The following is a 22,471-nucleotide window of genomic DNA, read 5'->3' on the forward strand; positions in this document are numbered from 1 at the left end:
TTTATAACTTACAAGGAGTTTCTTTCTTCAGTTGCCTGCTTCCCCCTCACCAAATGCTTTTGAATCTTCTTTTCCAGTTCAGCTTGTATTGCTTGCTTGCCCTCCCCCCACTCCCCAGCTGTCAGCAGCAGCAGCATCTGGGGAATGATAAACACCTCTCAGAGGCATTTATTATCTTATGAAAACCAGTAGGAATAATTTATTTTAATATGAATTTAATCATCTTATCAAAAGACATGGGATCCTTTTGAGAATAAATTTTGTAATCCTCAATCTGTGGCTGGAAGTAATTAGTTACAGGTACTGTAATCATTGTGTAACTGTTAGTAAAGTCGTTTTTGTTTGTTATATACTGATGTGATATTCTCTATCAACCCTATTGACATCATCAAATCTATTGCATGCTTAAGAAAGCTTGAAATTCTTATAGAAGGAAATCTGTTTATGATTGAATAGGGTATATGTTGATTCAAGTGTTTAGCTTTAAAATAAAATTTCCTCCTAGCATTAATTTTAAGTGGAAAGCTAAAGAAAATTCTCCTAGTATTAATTGCAAATGGAAGGTTAAAGAAAAATGAGTACTATTGAATAAGAAATACTCATGGGTAGGTTTTTCAGTTAGAAAAACATGAGCTACCGTCCTGACTCTGACATGTGCTAGATATGTGCCAATGGATAACTTATTTTAAATTTTCAGTGCCCCAGGTAACTCTCTAAAACTATAGCTTAAACATGAATTGTGATGCACACTGGACCAAGGAGTTTCCACTGGAAAAATTTCCTATATTGATGAAATCATAGGTTGAAAAAAAGAAATTCTATAAATGCAATGTATCATTTCTGAGCAAATTATATAAAGATAACCAATGAAGAAAAAATATAGTATTTTCATTTTTTTTACCATATATTCCCTTTAGTAGCATTTTGCTCTGATGTATTAAAAAAAAACTGACAATGGGGTGGCTAGGTGGCGCAGTGGATAGAGCACCGACCCTGGAGCCAGGAGGATCTGGGTTCAAATCTGACCTCAGACACTTAATAATTATCTAGCTGTGTGACCTTGAGCAATCCACTTAACCACATTGCCTTGCAAAAAACCCTAAAAAATAGCTGACAATATAGAACTTTAAAGGTTGCAAAGTACTTCACATACATGACTTCATTTGTTCTTCTCAACAGGTACATATTATTATTCTCTCTTTTCAGACTAAGAAACTGAGGCAGAGAAAAGTTAAGAGACTTTCCCAGGGTCACACAGTATCTGAGGTGAGGTTCAAGCTAAGGTCTTCCTGACCTCTCAGCTCATTGCTCCTTCCACTCTATATAAAACATTAATGCTTCTCATAGGATGGAGGTGATCCTCAGTGGTAGAATAAAATCCTACCAAGTTAGAAAGGCTTCACGTAAGACACTATGTGTGTTGTATAAGCTCCAGTCAGCCATGCTTGGAGAGGCTCATCACTAGAATGGTAGCCACAAGATATATGAAGATGGGTGTCTGGAAAGGTGAATAGTAGGGCAGAGACATATGACAAACATGCAGAACACTGTGATCTATAATTATAAGTTCCTAGGCTTTGTATACCTAGTCCCAAGAATGGGGGCTGATTCACAAATGTTTAAGCAATGCTTGTTGAGTTAATTGAAGATAGTACCTGGACAACTGAAACTAAAATTCTTATTTAAATACTTGTAAAGTATTATATATATATATATATATATATATATATATATATATATATATAAATATACATATATATGTATGTATATGCCTAAGATCCCTTTGAGTTTGGTACTGATGATACAAATTACTCACATTATTAAAATACATTAAATTTGGATTCTGCTTTAGTTTTGGGTGATTCTGCCAGTAGGTTATTGGAAGTACTCTATTAAATATAAAATACCATGGTCAATAATAAAACCCTTAGAATGTAAGCTCCTTGGGAGCAAGGAATGTTTTTCTCTTTGTATTTTTAGTTCCAGTACTTATCAGAGGGCCTGGTATATAGTAAAAAACCTAATAATGATTGCTCATTGACAAGCAATAGAAGTCTCTAGGGAATAACCACCTTTAAACAAAATCAACAGATTAATCAGTAGCCTAGGGAATTCTATGACAGTCTACTGAATTAAAGGTATTGTTATAATGATAAATGCAGGAGAGATAATTTGCCAGTACATTGCAAGCATTCCAGGTGCCAGTTTTTAGACAGAAATATCCATAGATTGAAAAGGAATTTGTCAGGATACTGCCTTTGCACCTGAACAGAGTAAGGATGTTGGGCAAATACTTGAACCTGTTTTAGACTAGAGATATTTCCTATTAAAAATAGTGAAATTATATTCCTGTTCCTAAATAACTTTTGTGGGTTTGGCTAGCATGAGCCAAGTCCACTTTTATGTGTTTGCAAAATTAAGTTTCTGAATTTATATAACTGAAGCCCAGGTGCAGGAGCCTCAAGGGATCTCTGTGACAGACTGTCTCCTGCCCTTGTATCTAATTCCTGATAGTAAAAGAGTGGAAAAATCTCATCCAATTGGATTTGCAGTTATCAAGAGTCACCAATTTTCATTACAATCTGACAACCCAAGTGGGATATCCAGGTGACTTCCATTACCCAGAAATCAATGAATTTCTCCCCAGAAATCTCTAGTCTTCTGGACCCACACAGAGCCAGGCTCCTGAATGCTGTATCCCATAGAAGGAAAACTCAGGAAAATATGCAGATTTGTTTTAAAAAAGTTAATGTGGGAAATAGAATCCTATCACCTATGTAGGAAATGCTTCAGAGCCCTTAGCTTCATCACAAAGTTACCTATGCAGCTAAAAAGAATGCAAATATTTCAGTTCTTCTGAACAAATGTCCAATGCTTTATCAGTCAAAAGATGTTTCTGCCCCCTTCTCCCAACTGTTAGTGTTTATTGGTCACCTTTGATCATTCCCTGATGGCAGTGATTGGGAACAGTTGGTCCCACTACCTTGCATGAGTGACTTTTATTATTATTTCTTGCCAAATTGACAGCTTCTATGGGGAGCCAGTATCTGATGTTGCATTTATGTGGGAGCTTTCAACAAGCTTATTTACTTGTTACTGATCTATTGATCCTATTCTTCCCTCCCCCTTCACATAAGGTATAGATACCTACTGAGACTATTGCCTTTTAGCCTTGTCTTGCATTCTTTTTGTCATAGTAGATTAAAAGCAGTATATTTTGTATATCAAAATGCTTTCCTAAAAAGCCTAATTTAGTAATATCTCATGTCCCAAAATAGAAAATTTGCCAGTGTGCAAAAATTCACATTCATGTGCTGTTTTATTGGTGCACATAGCATTACATTTCCTTCACATTAATAGAGCATGAAATTAAAATACATGGAGACACAAATTTTCCTTTTCTATGCTGGCTTGGGCTGGTAATGATTGCTCCTAATGATCCTTCTTAAAGTTTCCTGTTATTATACTCATCGGAACTTTAATTGCTCTTTAATCAAACTCTTACATGGCCCTTTTGAAGATTTTCCATTTAATGATGTCCATTAAAAGCCCTTGATTCTTTGCTGGCTTTCAAATCCTTTCTGACCCTTGACTACAAAATAGGAGGCAGCCTGTACATTTCACTCTTTAATTTCATTATAAATTTTTCACATCCCTGCTAAGTCGGGGGACATTGTTCACTAGACCTAAGCCCTTATGATCCTTGATCCAAAGCCCCAGATTAAGTAAATTATGCTAGCCACATCTGACTGAAAAATCACATCAAATATCCTTTGTTCATCAAATTTGAATGTAATTTTTAAACATTTCTGAGAGGAAGAGGGTTTCATCAGTCCAGGAAACTCTCAGTGTGAAAACCCCCTCCACCAATGCATATCAGTAACATATATAATTTATAGTCTTACAGAGTCACTTAGGAGCACTAAGAGATTAAATAAATTTCCCATAGTTACTTAGCCACATCAGCAGCAGGATCTAAATTTGGACCTTCTGGTATATTAGGTCTGTACAATCCAGGTCCAACTAGTACACTAACCTGCCTCTCACTGAATTAGAATGTAATTATTTATAAACAGTCTTGCAGTTTTCTAGATATTTGACCTAAATAAATTGTTCTGTGTATTGCTCTTTTGGTTTCTAAAATTCTTTTCTGCTGTGATAGAGAAAATATTTTGAAGAATTTGGATTGACTTCAGACAAATGCCAATTAATGAGAAGGCATCTCATTGTGAAAGAAATTCTCATCTCACTGCAAGGCTACAGATGTGATGCATATGCAGAAGGAAATTCATTTGTAACTGGCAGCACTGTTCTCATCTAACATGGCTTGCTCAGCCAAAGCATTCTAGTTAGTTTAAAGCTCAGAGTAGGCAGCAGAGAACAAATCCTTCTTGATCCCTCTAGCCAGTTGATGGAGACAGTACTTGTCCTGCTGTCATGGATCAATTTATAACTCTGCTTAGGCCTTTTGAAAACAGTTTCTTTAGCCAGCTCCAGGAAAATGACATTCTTCTGGATGTTAATGGTTTCACAGATGTTTCATTGTCATGGGAGGGCACAAGGTATGCCCAAAATGTACTTAGCTGAATGGAATACTATCTCTTAAAAATCAGTTGAGAATTAGCATTCTGCTCCCCTTCAAGTGTAGGTATATGAACTGCTGTGCCTAGGAAACCTGAAAAGTGAAAAAAAAAGGGGGGGAATGGAAAAATCCAAATGTTCCTCTTTAGACTATTGCTTGAGTTATTACCATTCTAAAACATCCTATGAGGCATCCCACTGGGGGTCCCTTGTATATGAGAAAGCATAGAGCATCATGGAGAACTCAGAACTCAAAGGCAAGGTACTGAGATTCCTTGAGCTCCTGGCTAAGTTTTCCCTTAAGGATATGTTTTTGTTCAATAAAATGGATAAGAGGATATCATACTACTGTGTTTGGTGTGGTTGCATAAATAAGCAGTTCGTGAAAAGTGCTGTGGGGGTCTGTGATCTCATTGAACTGGCATCTTGACCTAGTAAATAAAACATTTCGAGTACCAGATTATTGGATGAAGGATTCTGAAAAAACTGTCAACCCTAGGGGGGAAAAAGAGGTTCCTCCTCCACTTTCATTAATCCACATTTTTTTAATTGTCACTGGTGTTCCACTCTTAAAGTTACACCATACCAGTTTCTTCTGAAGTAAATGGCTCACAGAGCCCTGAAAATGTTGAGACCAAATCAAAGGTTTACTGGTCCATCTAAGAAACAGATGCTGTAGCAATCCAATGACTCAGAAGCTGTCCAAGGCTTCACGTGCTAGAATAGATATCCACACTATGGATGGACAAAGTGGGTCTCATGGGTCTCATGCTAGAGGTGGCCTAGCCAGGCCTCACTAAAATATGATGTTGTCCTTGTTAGCTCAGAAGACTGCTGCCAACGGGAGGATCAGCATAGGATATTTCAGGTGGATATTTTATTGTTTTACAAGCATGAAAACACAAGAATGTCGCCATTACATCTAACATTTTAGAGAAAGGAGTTGGTCAAGGAAAGCTGCTATCACAGTTGCACATGGATGTTTTCTTTAACATCTATACTATATTTTTGTTTGCTTGCCTGCTTTTTCCTGCCTTAAAAAACAATCTTTTTTGTTCTTGTTTTTCTTTCCCAACTCAATTAAATTGAAAATAGATATATCAAACAAATAGGGTAGATGCTGAGTGCCAAATGGAAGCAAGAAGAAGCTCACTCAAAGGATAACTTTAGAAAACAACAGATGAAAAACATTCTATAAGAAATCTTTTTCTATGATGTTATGAGGGGGTAGAGATGGTGACCAGGGCTAAAATGTCTCAATGTGCCTGTGCACTAGTCATACTGGTCCTTCTGTTATTCCCTCCAGTGGCATCCCTGTAGCATTATCAGCCGTAGGTCTCTCCTCCTTCTTTAGGGAGCTCGGAATTCGAAGACTGACATAAGGTTTATGACAAGCTGTGTTAGCCAAAGGGGGATAGTGCTGTCTGTAGCAAACATAAGCGAAAATGAGGCCAATGACTCCACCCACGAAGGAATCTAGGTAGAAAAAAATAAAAAGGAAGCATAGTTAGTAGCAAATCATATCTTATAGATTGTATCTTAGACAGTATTTAAAGTTGAGGTGAGGAAGAAGCTAGTTCTAATTCTGGCAGAATTCATTAAAACTATAATCCTGTTAAACATTTACCTATCTGGACCTCAATTTCCTTATCTGTAAAGTGAGGAGATAATACCTACACCTATTTCAAAGGTTTTTGTGAGGATCAAATGAGATAACAAGTAAACTCTTTTCTCAATTTCTTATTTTGATGATCTCAAGAAATAGTTCTTTTTAAATTTAAGTATTCTTTTTTATTATGAACTTAAAAAATAAACAAGCATTCATTTCAATAGAAAAATTATAGAAAAATGGAACTTTATTTAAAACTGAGTTTCTTTTATACATAGTTATTATATACAACTATATGTAATTATGAATAACTATTATAGTTAAATATCCATACCTATTTTGTGTACTTTGTGAAATTGTTCATTCCTCAGCTTACCATTTAATTCATTCTCATTTTTAATCTTATTGAAAATTCTAGAACAATTTTAGGCTGTGTTTTCATATTTTCCCATTAATTCTCTTAATTAATTCCTTATTAATTAATATTTCAACTTTTCTTTCATTAATCATTTGGTTGTATCCCCCATTACAGCTCACTAATTATTTTTTCTATAAATTAGAGAAACTTCCCTTACTAATAGTAATATTCCTACACATACCTATACAATTTAAATACGTTAAATATTTTAATTTCCTAAGGTTAAATAACTATGAATGATACTGAACATATAATTTTTAGCAATGAAAGTAATATTAAGTTAAGATATAAATAATTATATGTAATATTTTGGTGATGAGAAAGTCTACAGAGTCACTTTGAAGTCTCACTTTGATAGCAGACAACTTTTCTTCACTCCTAGAAACACAAATCTATCATTAAATTAATTCACTATACTGACTAAGGTTCTCAAGAATCCTTTTCAGATACCTTTTTAAGAAAAATGTAAAACTCAGTCTTTGAGGAAAAAATTGTTAGTCCTTTTTGCTTCTCGTCTCATTAGCTATTAAAGTTAACAGTTTCTCCAGAATATATTTTAGACTGCCAATTCCTTGTAGACTCTTCATAAAATCATAGACCATTAAAGAGATGGTTGGCAAGTATCTAGAAAAGGAAATGGTTATTAGAAACAGAGAGACAAAATGGTTTTATGAAGAACAGTTCAGGCCAGACTAACCTCATTTCCTTTTTTGTTAAGATTATTATTGAATGAGTAGGTGAGAGGAATCCTATGAAAATAGTGACCTCCATTTTAACCAAGCTTTTGAAAAATGATCTAATTCTCTTCTGGGGAAGACATCAGAAATATGTGGATTAGGTGGATTTGAACTGGATGATGGATGGACTGAGAGAGTAGTTAATGATTCAATGTCAACATGGCAGGAAATCTTTACATGAGCATCAATGACCTGAAGAAAAACTACCAAAGATATTCCCATTAAATATGTAGATGATAGAAAAATGTGAGGGATAGTTAATACATAGAATGACTAGATCCAAAAAGTTCATGACAGGTTGAGTACTGAGATGACTCTAATAATATGAAATTCAATGGAGATAAATATAAAGTATTGAATCTGGATATAAAAATATCAACTTTGTAAGTATAATATGGTACAGTGAAAAGCAAAGTCAATATGAGTCAGTAGTATGATATGACAGCCAAAAACGCTAATGTGATCTCAGACTTATCAGGAAGACAGTTTTCAGGATAAAGGAGAGGACAGCCTCCCTGTACTCATAAGAGCCCTCATCAGAGCTCATCCAGAATATTGCATTTAGTTCTGAGCACCAAGAACTTCAGTAAACTATAGAGAACAACCAGGATACTTGGAGAAGTGAGAGAGAGAGAGAGAGAGAGAGAGAGAGAGAGAGAGAGAGAGAGAGAGAGAGAGAGTGAGAGTCTGAACTCTAAACAGTTTTATGGAGAAAAGGGATTAGACTTGATATGTTTGGTCTCAGAGAGCAGAATCAGGAGCAACTTACAGTTCCACCAAAATTTTAAAGGTCTTCCTGCTATCCCACCAACAATGATCATTTCCTTATTTGTCTCTTTTTAGAATCTGATGGTAAGGGATGGAACCCTAATTTATATTTTTCTAATTATCAATAATTTGGAGTATTTTTTCATATAATTGTTGATAGTTTGTATTTCTTTCTTTTTTGAACTATTTATTCATATATATTGATTAATTATTAGAGAATGACTATCATTAGGATCTATTTGAATCAATTACTGATAAATCTTTGGATATCATATCCTTAGCAAAAAAAATTTGACAAGATGGTTCAATACAAATTTTAATTTTTAAATAAGAAATAAATTAAAATACAAGTTTATCAGGGAGATGAATGTAAAATTCTATGAGAAATCCAAGGAAAGAAAAATGATTTTTGACTCAGGGCAATTAGAAACAGTTTCATGGAGAAAGTCTTGCTGAGTCTAGGGAGAAATAGGTCACCTTGTGAGAGATGGGAACAAATTGCAGAAGTCACCTTATAAACTTGAAACAACATTGTTTATTTTCTTTTAAAACATAGGCATGCTTTATTTTGGAGGCGAGGAGGCGGGAGGCTATGAGGGCATGATGTTGCATACATTTTGAGGTGCAATCTGTAACAGTTTTCATTTTTAAACTGCTTTTCTTTGATAGAAAAAAAGATATAATTCATCAGGTCAGCGGGGGATGAATAGATATCCAGAAATGACTGATCTAAAAATCAAAGGCAACAATAAAACAGTTTTCACATTCCACACACATTCATGGAACATTGAAGGTCTTTCTTTGGAAAGAGATTCTGAGAAGACTGTGTTAGTTAGACTCCCTTTCTACTCAACTAGGTAAATTTCTCCATACTAAACACTGTTATTCCATTTCATTTGACAGTCATATTATTCTCCAATTGTCTGACTTTTTGGGTATAGAATATCCAAGGGCTTGGCAGTAACTGTGGAAGGGAATGATAATTTAATACAAATTGCACTGAATACTTTGCTTAGTGTTCAAAGCGTAAACATTTTCCTTAGACATTTGCTCAAGTTCAATTCAATAGAAATTTAAGTATTATTTAAATAATAATAGCAGATATAGGATTTATATAACATTAAAATTTTGCAAATGCTGTGTGTACTTGTGCATATATATGTATATATATATATATATATATATATATATATATGTATATGTGTGTATGTAAAAATCTCATTTGACCCTCACAACAAACCAGACAAGTAGGCATTATCTCCATTTTTATAGTTGTAGAAATTGAGTCTAAGACAAACTAAGTGACTTGTCTATAGTCATAAAGCTAATGTCTTAAGAAGGATTCAAAATCAGATCTTGACAGGAATTTGAGTGTTCTCTCCATAAAAGTCACTGTCTTAGATCCTGGGGACACAAAATAACAGTTAATGAACTCATATCAGGATATACAGTTTAATAATATATGAAAAACAAACTATGGTATACAAATGAAAAGATGAGAGATCTAGGCAATGAAGTATGAGAGAAGGGAGACCAAACTGGAAAAGGGCAAAGTCAAGGGAAAGTGTCAAGGAGGAGATTGTACGACTGGACTCTGATGACTGTGGAGAAGAGAGTGAGGCTGATGAATCTACAGTGACACTTCACTTAAACCATTACCATGACGTCATGGTTCTCTTCAAGAATGAAAGGCCAACAACAACCACAATGACAACAATAATAACAACAATGACAACGATGACCTGATTGCAGTCTGGAAGGAAGAGGCCTTAGAAATCAATATTGGTCCAGGATGAGGAAACGCCTTTTCACCAATGGAAACACCTTCTTTTTAAGTCTTAGAGTAGTACCTACAGCTTTCAGAGGTTAAATGAATTGCCCAGGGCCACATAGACAAAATGGATCAGAAGTAAAATTTGAACCCAGGTCCTTTTGGCTTGAAAGAACAAAATAGTAATGATAAATTATTCTCTTATGCAAGCTCAATCTCTCCCTTTCTACCTGTTTTTCCCCTTTAACTTATAACTAAGCATATATCACCATTATCCTTTAAAAAAAGTCAAAAATAATCCTTTCCCTTGAGCATGCTATCTCTCTACTCTCATTCATTCTTTCCCTCTGCTCCTCTTAATGCTTAAACTTCTGAAAGAAAAATGATTTTTATTATCCTCATTTCTTCTGGGAACTTGGAGCTTCATTCCCTTGTAATCTGACTTCTACCCTTATCTTAACTAAAATAAAGTGGAACGTGTGCATATTTATGCCATCTTTACTAGGAAATCATATCAATCAAGTTAGGGACTGCTTAATTTTCAATCAATCCCTTGGAAAGGTTTCAGAATTATTTGGAGACAAGGTATATCTATCAGTTTATTACCTATCTTGCAGTCTAAAAGCCCTATCATTTGAGCATTCTTATTAGATTAAATAAAAGTTGGTTATATATTAAATAATATTTAAGATTTTTTTACAAGGACATAATAAAACTATTAGTTGATAGTGTTCAATTTTATCTGCCCACAGTAAATGATTATGCATAAAGAAGAAATCTTCCATTTCTACTGGAAACATGAACACAAGAAAAAGGAAAACAGAAAAAGTCCCTTAAAAACTGTATTATGGATAAAAGAATTATGCAAATCTCAATCTGGAGATGCTTGTATTTTATTAAGACTCATTGTTCTGATTTTAAAATTTTATCAATGCGTTTTGTTTCAGGATAGTCATTTACAAATGACTTTTACAAATAATATACTACAGATGACTCTTTCTTGAGCATCATCAATTGCCTAGCAACAGTATAACAGTAGACCACCATTCTAAAGATCATAGGATTATAGATTTGTAGCTGGAAGATACCTTTGAGGCTATCTAATACAGTCCCATCATTTTATAAATGAGGAAAGAAATCCAGAAAGGTTAAGTCCCTTGTCCAAGGTCACATAGATAGGAAGTGGCAGGGCTCAAATTTAAACTTTACTAATTCCAAATCCAACTCTCCACTATACCCTGATGCCCAGAGGTGAAATACTTCTCAAAAGCCAAATACCACATTTTTCAGATGGGGAAAAATGAGTCCCATTAAATTTAAAGGATTTTTTCAAGGTTTCATAGGTTGATATTATTTCTCCATATCTTATCCAGGGAAAAGATTAGAGACATGGTATTTCTTGAGCAAAAGAATTTCAAAAAGGAGAGAGTTTATTTTCAAAATAAAGGCACATTTAAAATCATACTTTGAGTCAGAAAAACATAGAGTCAGATCCTGCCTTTGAAACTTATTAACTGTGTGACCCTAACAAAACCACCTCAAAGATGTGCCTCAAGCAACTGTCTAGATCTGATTTACCTACTGATTTAGAGGAAGGCTATGATATTCCTTTATAAGAGACATTCTTATGCCAGAAGCTCTTCTTGTAAATCAAATCACAACTACTTTTAATATTTGCATATTTATTATGATTGTTATTGACTTTGAAGTATTAAAATCCCTAAAAATTCTGTGCCATTAGACAGATACTCATAAAAACAAATGCAGTTAGACTCTTCTGAGGGTATGATCACACTAAAAATCAATGAGTACTTGCATATCTTTTTTTTAATCCCTAGGGCAGAAGTAAACCCTCTAATAATTTTGAATAGCAAAGTTAGTGAGAAAATTGCTATTAAGGATAATAATCTTTTATAATTTGTATTATATGTAATTATATATTTTTAAATTTATAATATATATTACTATTGAATAACATACAACAAAGTATAATTATTAAGTTATATATAATTTATGGTATATTAAACTATGGTTAAACAAAAACATGTATAATTAGTTACATGTTATATTATATATATATATATATATATCAATTATCTATCAATCATTTATCCAACTAGGTTTTTAACTGTCTGTCTCTCTCATCTATCTATTTATATATCTCTATCTATCTATCTGTGTATCTATCTAGCTCTTTCTCTATATCCATCTCCTATCTATCTATCTACATGTCTATATTTGTTCTAGACTTTCATTTCATTGATACAAGTATAAGATTTCCTTTGTGGAAATGCTCATTTGTAACTTATTGTCTCAGAGAACTTCCTATGATCATTGCAAAACTAAGTGACTTATCCAGGGTCATTGAACAAGTATGTATTCAGATAGTACATGAACTCAGGTCTTAGATTGTCCAACTACTACTACTATCACTTCTACCATTACTACCACTATCACTACTACTACACTACCACTACTCCTCCTCCCACTCCCACTACTACCATTACCACCATTTTCCACAACTACTACTGCTACCAGTTATGATTACTACCACTAATATTGCTACTACTACTACTACTACTCTACTACTACTACTACTACTACTACTACTACTACTACTACTACTACTACTACTACTAACATTTACATAGCTCTTACTTTGTATCTGGCATTGAGCTAAGTATTTTACAATTATTATCTTATTTAACCTTCACCAGAACTGGGAGGTAGATGTTCTTATAATCCTGATTATACAGATGAGGAACCTGAGACAAATATAAATTTAAATGATTTGCCACTTTAATTGCCTGTGCCACCTTATCTGCACTCTCCCTTTTCATCTTAGTTTCTTTATTCTTATTTGGTTCTCATAATAATCCTGTGTGGTGAGGTCATAATAATAAGCATAATCATCATAAAATTTTCTCCTAGGTGGAGTTTAATCCAAATAACAAAGCCATTATAATGAAATACTTTCCTTTTTTTTGGTGGAGCTTGACTTTGCCCACAGACACATTGTCTCTATAAATAAGTAAAGAGTCTCAAGTCAATAGGGTAGCCAGGTGGAGCAGTGGCAAGAGTGCTGGGCCTGGAATCAGAAAGACCTATCAAGGCCAAGATGATGGAGTAAAGACTAGGACCTGCCTGAGTTCTCCCCCAAACCTCTCCAAATACCTTTAAAAATGATGCTAAAATTCTAGAGTAGCAGAAGCCACAGAAAAAGATGGAGTGAAACAATTTTTCAGTCTAAGACAACTTAGAATGAAGGCAGGAAAGTCTGATTCCCACTGTCTAGTAGAGGGTGGACCAACACAACCCCGGTCCCAGCAGATGAGCCAGCCTCAGAGTGACTGAATATCTCATTAGACAAACAACTAATCTAGAAAATAGATCAAGGAGAGAAAATTATTGGACTATGTGAAAGCCATGATAAACAAAAGAGCCTAGATATCATTTTTTAAGAATTTTTTATCAAGGAAAACTAAGTTGATATTCTAGAACCAGAATAGAAATTGAAAGAGTTCACTGATCACCTCCTGAAAGAAATCCAAAATGAAAACTTCCAGGAATATTATCATCAAATTGAAGAGCAACCAAGTTAAGGAAAAAATATTGCAAGTACCCAGAAAATATAATTTCAGTGTAGTGGAATCATAAGGATAACACAAGATCAGCTTCTATAATAAAGGACTGTAGGACTTGGAATATGATGTTCTAGAAGGCAAAGGGGCTTGGATTATAACCAAGAATCAACTACCCAGCAAAACTGAACATAATCTGGCCTTCTCAATGAAGGGGTATAGGGATGGGGGAAGGGAGAGAATTTGGAATCCAAAATTTTAATTTAATATAATATAAATTTTAATTTAATTTAATTTAATTTTATATATAACTGGGGAAAAATAAAATTATTTAGAAATAAATAATTTTTTTTATTTTGAAATTTAAAAAACACTTCTCATCTTCCTAAATTCAAATTTAGCCTCAGATACTTATGAGTTCTTTGACCCTTAAGAGACCTAATCGTGTTTATCTCAGTTTCCTCATCTGTAAAAAGAACTGTAGAAATAAATGGCAAAGTACTCTAGTAACTTTGACAAGAAAATACCAAATGGGATCACAAAGTGTTAGAAATGACTGAAAATGATCAAAGAACAACAATTCATACTAATGGGTTTGGGGACTGGGATCACATTCCAACTAGAAGGAGCCTTTGTGATGATCTAATCCAGCTTCTCTTATTTTACAGGTGTAAAACAAAACAAAAAAAATGAATCCTGGGAAAAATAAATGACTTGCACAATGTTATAGAGGTAATAGAAAAAGGATTCAGACACCACATCTCCTAAATCCAAATTCAATACTCTTTTCATGACACTCCTCTAATAGGAAGGACAAGTCATCTATTTTTCATTTCACAGATGAGGAAACAGGCTTAGAGCACTATGGTGAATCACATAGGGAAAAATTACAATTAATAAACTGTATGAACTATCTTGATTCCAAATTCACTATATCATGTTCTTCTCATCACTGGAATTTACCCAGAATATTTTGTGGCAGTCATCTGACCCATGATCTATATATTGAATGCTTTGATTCTTTGACTGGTCTATATACTGAATCCTTGTTTTGGACTGGTATAACAGTAAAGATTGAGCTGAAATATCTTTAGCATCACTGGTAAGAAAAGAGATGCCAACTGATGCGTGAATGGTTAAAACAAATTGTAGAATATCAAAATCATGGAATGTTACTTTGTTGTAAGAAATACAGAATATGAAGAATATAGGAAAATACATGAAGAAACTTATTTAGAGTGATACAAAGTGAATTCAGAGCAAGGAAAGGAATATGTACTACTGCAACAATGTAAATGAGAGTAAAGACCAGTGTAATGTTTCCAATGTAAAAAAGCTAAAATAACCACCATGTAATTATAATGATGAAACTTGACCTCAGACAAGAGACACTAAGAGGTATCTTCCTCCTTTCCTTGCAAAACTGGAAGATTAGGGATCACAACATATACTACTGGTCATGGCAGATGTGTTAGCAGATTTTGCTGAACTTTCCCCGTTCCATCTTTAGTTCTTGGCTATAAGGGATGGTTCGTTGGATGAGAAATATAAGGATACATTAGAAAAGGGAGATGGAGGGAAAAGACATTTTTTTAAATTAAAAGATTCAGTTAATTAGTTGTTGAAATGAAAGATCAATAAGTGAATTTCAGATTTGTATATAGGTAAAGCTAGATGATACAATGGATAAAGTTTCGGCCCTGGAGCCAGGAGGATATGAATTTAAATCCTGCCTCAGTCACTTACTAGCTGTTTGACCCAGAGCAAGCAACTTAATTCCATTTGCCTCAAAAACAAAGAAACAACAACAACAAAAAGATTTGCATATAGATTCTGTCACAAAAGAAATCAGTCTGGTCTTCATTGTGTTAATTTTCCTTGATATTTCAGACTATATTTGCAATGTACCTTGAGTTTCCTAAAAACATGTTACAAAATCTCATAGTTTAGTGGAAAACCTATTGTACCTGGAATCAGGAGGCTCGTTCTGCTCCCTGATTGTTAAGTAGCTCTGAATCTTATTTTCTAATTCTTACTAGCTGTGTGGCCCCAAGTAAGTCACTTAATTTCTGTTTTCCTCAGCTTTCTCATCTATAAAATGGGAATAATAATAATAGCATATAACTCCAGTGGTTGTTGTGAGGATAAAATGAAATCATATTTGTAAAGTGCTCTGCAAAAAGTTCAAGTATCAAAAATATTCAAAATATAAAATTTAGCTATTAATATTACTATGATTATTTCCTAATATTTCAAAACTCATGTGCTGTAACAATGATTTTACTATAAAATACTAGGGAAATAGGATATACACAAATATTTATTATATAAAGTATAATGAGGTAAAAGCATAAGAAGGGTAGATAGAAACTAAGGATTACATATATCTGGGTTTGGGGGAGTAATTGAAATGGAATAAGAAAAGACCTGATTGGAGACATGAGAAGTCAAACAAAAAAGGGAAGGATTTCAGCATATGCAGATGTAGAGGACTTCCTAGACCTGGAAGATTGTGAGAGAAGAGAACAGAGAGGGCAGGATAATATGGCAATGGTTAGTTATCCAGTTGGTCTATAAAAAAGATTATGTAAATAAAAGTAAATTGAGATAAGCCTGCAATGGTGGGCAAAAGTCAGTTTGTAGAAAGTCTAGAGGTTTAGTAAAATTCTAAAGAAAATTATCCACTAGACATTGAGGGGAGGGAGACTAAATCTCTGTGAACTGATTAGTGACATCATAATAACAGCAAGCATTTCTAAAGCACTTTTAAGTTCATAAAATATTTTCTCTACATTATTTAGCTTAGTCTTCACACCAGTCTCAAGCATTGAGTACTGTAGATATTATTACCCCCATTTTAAAGTAGACACACTTAGAGTTTGGAGATTATAATAACTCAGCATAAAGGGTGACGGAGTTAGCAAGTATGAGTGCTTCATTGAACCCTGGATTTGCCTGACTCCAAATATAACACTTTTTCCACTTTGCCACATATAGTAGGAAGATTGGAAAAGGGAGAGACTAAAAGATGGAGAAAGACATTACAACAATATACTTGAAGAAAGGAAATAAGAGTTTGAACCTGAGTGTGGGAGGTAGAGTGCAAATGCTGTATGTAAAATATTGGTAAAATGAAAGAGGCGATTACCAGAGATCCTGGTAAGTGATTAGATGTGACTGGTTAGAAGAGGAAAGAATCAAAATCAAAGATACTCATTTTGTTTTTGTCTTGACTGTTGGGAGGACTATGATTTATCATTAAAAATAGGAGATTAGGGGGCAGCTATGTAGCACAGTGAATAGAGCACTGGTCCTGGAGTCAGAAGGACCTGAGTTCAAACCTGGTCTCAGACATTTAACAATTACCTAGTTGTCTAACCTTGGGCAAGCCCCATTGCCTGCCCCCCCAAAAAGAAATAGGGGATTAGGAGGAGGGGTTGGTTTAGATTGTGAAAAAAAGATTATGAATTCAGTTTCTGACACTATAATCTGGAGTTTTGGTTAGACATGCAGGTAGAGATATTCATCATCAGTTAAGGCTTGAGCCTAAAGTTTTGGATATAGATTTGGAGGTCATTTGTATAGAGGTTTTCATTGGAGTCATGAGAGTGAAGGAGATCTGAAAGAAAGAAAAATGCTAAAGATGGAGGCTTGGGGTTATCCATGCTTAGAAAGTAAATGAGAAAAAAATAAATCAACATAGATGAAGAAAAATATTCAGGAGAAAATAGTATCACTGATGTTAATAGACAATATAGTATTTAGGAGTGGATAGTAGACATATTCTTTAGAAAGGTCAAAAGGAGAGAAGGAGCATTCTTCTCTGAGGAAAGAATTACATATATAGATATTTTTATATGCAGAATTAATAACCAATAATATGCAAGCCAAATTCTTGAGGAAACTTTAAAAATGTTACAACTATTAATATTATGATTCACAAAATGCCAATTATTTTTCAGATGCTCTTTGGAATCATAGTGCAGACATGATACACAACTTCAACATACTGTTAATCAATGAATTTTAGCTTAGGCTTAACCTGTCTAAAAATTGGGGAAAATTAAATTGTTTCTATTTTGTTACTGAATTGATTCTGTATCACCACTGACATTTTTGTCACTGACAAAGTCTTATTTCATTTGTTTCAGAGTTAAGTTTGGAAATTCAGCCTTCCTGTTAATTACTCACAGTCTCTGAGCTAAGTTGAGAAGAAGTTCATGTCTCCGGTTAATTATTTTTCTACTCATGTGTCAAGGAAATCTATTATTCTTGAAGGATGTGGGAAAACATCAGGGAGTCTGATCTGTTATCCAGAGTAATGTGATCTACTATTGCTAAACTGTCCTTGAAAGTAGACATTAAAGTAGACATAAAAAGTGAACATTTCTTTGTGGCAGGATGGAAGGAGGGATTATTACTAGTCCCTTATCTTTAATTTACAGATGATTAAACTGTTATTCATACTTCTGATGCTTCAGATTATGTAATTAATTATATTATTTACCTCATCTTTGATGCTATAAGCTTTATAACAAACCATACTATTTTCCCCATTTATGTTGCTGCTTTCTATTTTTTTGGAAGCTTCTCCTTTTGTCAACCAAAAAAAGCATGCAAGCCCATTTCAGAATTTTAGTTTTGCTGAGGAGGTTGAGATTCAGTTTATTTGCAAATATATGACTTTTTTCAATATATTGGTCATGTCTAGAACTTTGTGCCACTTTAGTTTAATTTCAAGTCAAATATTACTTTGAATTTTAAATTATTGTTGTATTGTAAAAAAAACTATTTAAATTCTGGAATATATCCCTTCATATGCACAAGATATTGCTTATTGTTATCTTTTTTAAAAATCATACTATTTGCATGTAAGTCATTTGCTATAAAATGGGCCAAACATCAAACCTACAAATAATTTAGCCTTCCATGCTTCCTCCTGTTCCAACAGAGAGTTCCATTTGATGGATAATTGAATAAAACACACCAAATCATTCCATGTGAATTTGGGGGGTGAGGTGGGATGGTTTAAATTATTTTAGTGGCATGAGAAGAAGTAGATATTTGTGTGTGTATATATATATATATATATATATATATTTAGTCATTTTCCATTAAAATGTGAAATACTGACAATAATTTGAAGAATTTTTCTATAATGTTATTTAATGCTCTGATGGAGGGATTGACCATATAAATGCAATAACATCTAAGTCACCCACATACAAAAGATTATTGACTTCTTAAGAGAACAATAATCAAATGCAGTAATGCCACGTTCAAGGCTTATTTTCATTTTGATTCACTGCATTGTCTCTTTTTAAAAATAGCTTTCCAGCAGAGATGTCTGCTCTTTCTCATTTCTTTTATGTTTTATAGATGTAAAGGAGCTGATCCAGTATGATAAAATGATGAATACACTTGATTTGAAATAGAGATGAGAGATGAGAGAGAGAGAAAGAGAGAGAGAGAGAGAGAGAGAGAGAGAGAGAGAGAGAGAGAGAGAGAGAGAGAGAGAAACTGTGACCACAGGCAAATATTTTCATCTCTGTAATTCTGTTTTCTCTGCTGCAAAATGGGAATCATAATCTCTACCTGTCCTATTTTACAGGGTTATTGTGTGAGCCAAATTAAATATTATGTGAAGTGTTTTGAGTGTGAAATATATCAAAATATTATACAAATATTAGTCATGGTTATCCTCAATAATCTCCGAAGAACTTGATAAGATCTTCCAAGAAAATACATTCTGATACCTGGTGAATTCAAAGTAAAAGTAAGAAAAGGTAGATAGATATATGAGAAAGTGTGGTTCAGGAGAAAGATATGAAAGAGGGCAAAAAAATGTATAATATAGATGTCTCATCCCTTAATAAAATGAGTGTTTTCTTTAACAACATTATGAAGAATAAAATCAATTAAATTTTAACAGACAATGAAAGACAAACTACTGTTGTGGGAGTTATACCTGAGGCAGCTGTCTGTGGAGTTAGATCACTGGCTCAAGTCAAGATCAGAATTTACAATAAACAAGAAGAAAGCATAATAGTAAGAAAAAAAGAATTCATGTAATTAAAGGAATTTACTCTGAATTGACACTGGCTATAATCATATAAATATCAACATATGCAAATTAATTGCAATAACAAGGATGTCAAAAGAGTCTAGGAAGCATTTTAATCAGAAAACATCTTATTTGCCAGATACAAAGAGAGATGTGGATGCCAAAAGCAATGCTGAGTTGCAATATTAATTCACTTGTAAAAACTTTTGAGTGATAATGGAAAATTATGAGAAGTATAGTCTTAGGTGCAGTGGACAAAGGTTGTGAAGGACAAAAACAAGAGCCACCATAACAATAATATTTATATAGTTCTGTTTGATACTCACAGCACCACAAGAGAGGTTCTATTATTATCCCCATTTTACATAAGAGGGAACTGAACCAATGGATTTTTTCAGGGTCATACAGGAAGAAGTATCTAAGGCTGGCTTTGATCTCAGGTCTTCTTGACTTTGTAAATCTAGCCACTCAACCACTTCACTGACCAAAATAAGTTTAAAAGAAGTTTATCAACAAAGGAAAATAAGAAAATGCCAAGGAAATTCAAGGATAAAAAGAGAAGAGCAAAACAAAAAAAGAAAAAGAAAATATGGGGGAAAATATTTCAATTACAATGCTGTTAGAAGGACAGAAATTCCACTTAAAAGAAAAAAGATGGGAAAAGCAATTGGATTAGCCAAGTATAAATTTGTGCTTGAAACTGTTGCCGCAGGTGATATAAAATATATTGTAGGACCAGTATACATGATATCTAAAGAAGGGTAAAAATCTCAAAGGACTGGAAAAATTTCAGACTTAAAAAAAAGTAACAGAGAGCATCATTAATTACTAATCTATATGCCTACTATCCATGAAAACCATCTATACACTGATTGAGAAAATGCACAATGAGGGCATTAATAGAAAACAAACAAAGTTCTTCAGTAACATTCAATAACTGATAACTTTGTCATCTCACTTGTCAGTAACTTGAAAGATATAGAAAATATGAAATCCCATTGTGCTAATTATTGTTTATGAAAAAAAAGCATTTGATTCACTTGAAAAACATCTTACAAGATCTTTTAAAGCAAAACTTTTCCAATCATATATCAAGATCATTCTGGGTCCTATGGAAAATATAAAAGAAATAAAACTTCCTTTACTCTCTGTTTATAAGTATTAAGTAAGGCACAGAACAGGGAGATTTTGCTAGGTAAATGTAATCACTGGACAGTTAGGTGACAGAGAGGATAGAGTTCCAGACGTCTTGGGTTCAAATCTGGCCTCAGAAATTTATTAAGTCAAGTCACTTAACACTTTTTTGTAACAACTGTAAAATGAGTTGGACAAGGAAATGGAAAACAACTTCAGTATCTCTTCCCAGAAAACCCCAAATGGAGTCACAAAGAGTTGGACACAACTGAAATGACTGAACAGCAACAAAAAGTTATTACTGTGAAAGAAAACATCCAGTGTAAGGTCTAGATCAAGCAAGGATTTCCTTCTGTAGATGCTTCTCCAGATGTTATCACACAATGCCTCAAACCCTGACATTTCACTACCTTAGAAGAGATCTATAATCACTTGAGTTTGCTCTATCCATCACATGGAAAGACCAAATGAATTAAGAATGAAAATAAACCATTATCTAAAATGATCAAAAACAGGGGAATAAGCCAAATTGCTAAGATTTAAAAAATGAAAGAACATAATAATGAATAAAAGGATAAAATAATATTTAAAGCCCTACAAAGTTGTATATCAACAAAATTTAAAAGAAAGGAAGTAGATTAAGTTTTTTGGGGGGAGGGGAATGAACAGAATTCTTTATTGTATGTCTATCAGAGAAATTGCTTAAACACTTTCCCCCCACAGTTGCTATTGCTAGCAGTACTACCCTCAATCCTATTCCCCTCATCCCCTTTTATTCTAATCAAGCTCTCCTTATACCTTGTCCCTCCTCAAAAGTGTGTTGCATCTGACTACCCTCTCACATGACTTTCCCTTTCTTCTATCACCTATACCCCTCCTCCCATCCCCTGTCCTCTTTCTCTCATCCCCTTCCTCTCCTATTTTCCTCTAGGGTAAGATAGATTTCTATACCCAACTGAATGTGTATGTTATTTCTTCTCTGACCCAATTCCAATGAAAGTTAGACTCACTTACTCCTCTTCATCCACTCCTCTGCAAAAGTTTTTTCCTTGCTTCTTTTATGTGAAAAAAATCTTATCCCATTCTACCTCTGCTTTCCCTTTCTCCTAGTATATTCCTTTCTCAACCATTAACTCCATCTTTTTAGTACATTAAACCTTCAGATTCAACTCCCTCCTGTGCTTTGTCTTTATTTGCTCCTTCTGACAGCCCTAATAAATGAGGTTTATATGAGTTATCAGTATCATCTTCCCATGCAGGAATAAAAGCAGTTCAATTTCATTAAATCAAATTTCTTTTCTCATCCACCCTCTCTATGCTGCACCTGAGTCCTGTACTTGAAGATCAAACTTTCTGATCAGCTCTGGTCATTTCATCAGGAGAGTTTCAAAGGCCCCTGTTTCAAGGAAGTCCCTCTTTTCCTCTGAAAGAGAATGTTCAGTTTTGCTGGGTTGTTGATTCTTAGTTGATTCAAGCTCTTTTGCCTTCAAGAATATCATATTCCAAACCTTATGAGACCTTAATGTAGAAGCTGCTAAATATTATGTTATCCTCATTGTAGTTTCACAATAGTTGAATTGTTTCTTCCTGACTACTTGTAATATTTTCTCCTTGACTTGAGAGTTCTAAAACTTGGCTATAATAATCCTGGGAGTTTTCACTTTGGGATCTCTTCCAGAAGGTGATCTGTGGATTCTTTCAATTTCTATTTTACCCTATGCTTCTAGGATAGCAGAGCAATTTTCCTGCAGAATTTCTTGAAAAATGCAGTCTTGACTTTGTTTTTGACCATGATTTTCAGGTAGTTA

General features: G+C 33.9%; 1 protein-coding gene across 2 annotated transcripts in view; it reads right to left on the reverse strand.

Annotated features, from left to right (window-relative positions):
• Positions 1 to 1,787: 1,787 nt before the first annotated feature.
• The window catches only part of PLPP4 (phospholipid phosphatase 4), a 244,244-nt gene continuing 223,560 nt past the window's right edge, over positions 1,788 to 22,471 (reverse strand). For both annotated transcript variants that reach the window (XM_074233512.1, XM_074233511.1), the window contains one exon: positions 1,788 to 6,057. In XM_074233512.1, the coding sequence (XP_074089613.1) occupies positions 5,858 to 6,057 (200 nt within the window). In that variant the 3' untranslated portion in view covers positions 1,788 to 5,857. The remainder of the gene's footprint in view (positions 6,058 to 22,471) is intronic.

The sequence above is a fragment of the Macrotis lagotis genome, chromosome 4 (assembly GCF_037893015.1).
Source record: "Macrotis lagotis isolate mMagLag1 chromosome 4, bilby.v1.9.chrom.fasta, whole genome shotgun sequence".
Classification (NCBI taxonomy): domain Eukaryota; kingdom Metazoa; phylum Chordata; class Mammalia; order Peramelemorphia; family Peramelidae; genus Macrotis; species Macrotis lagotis.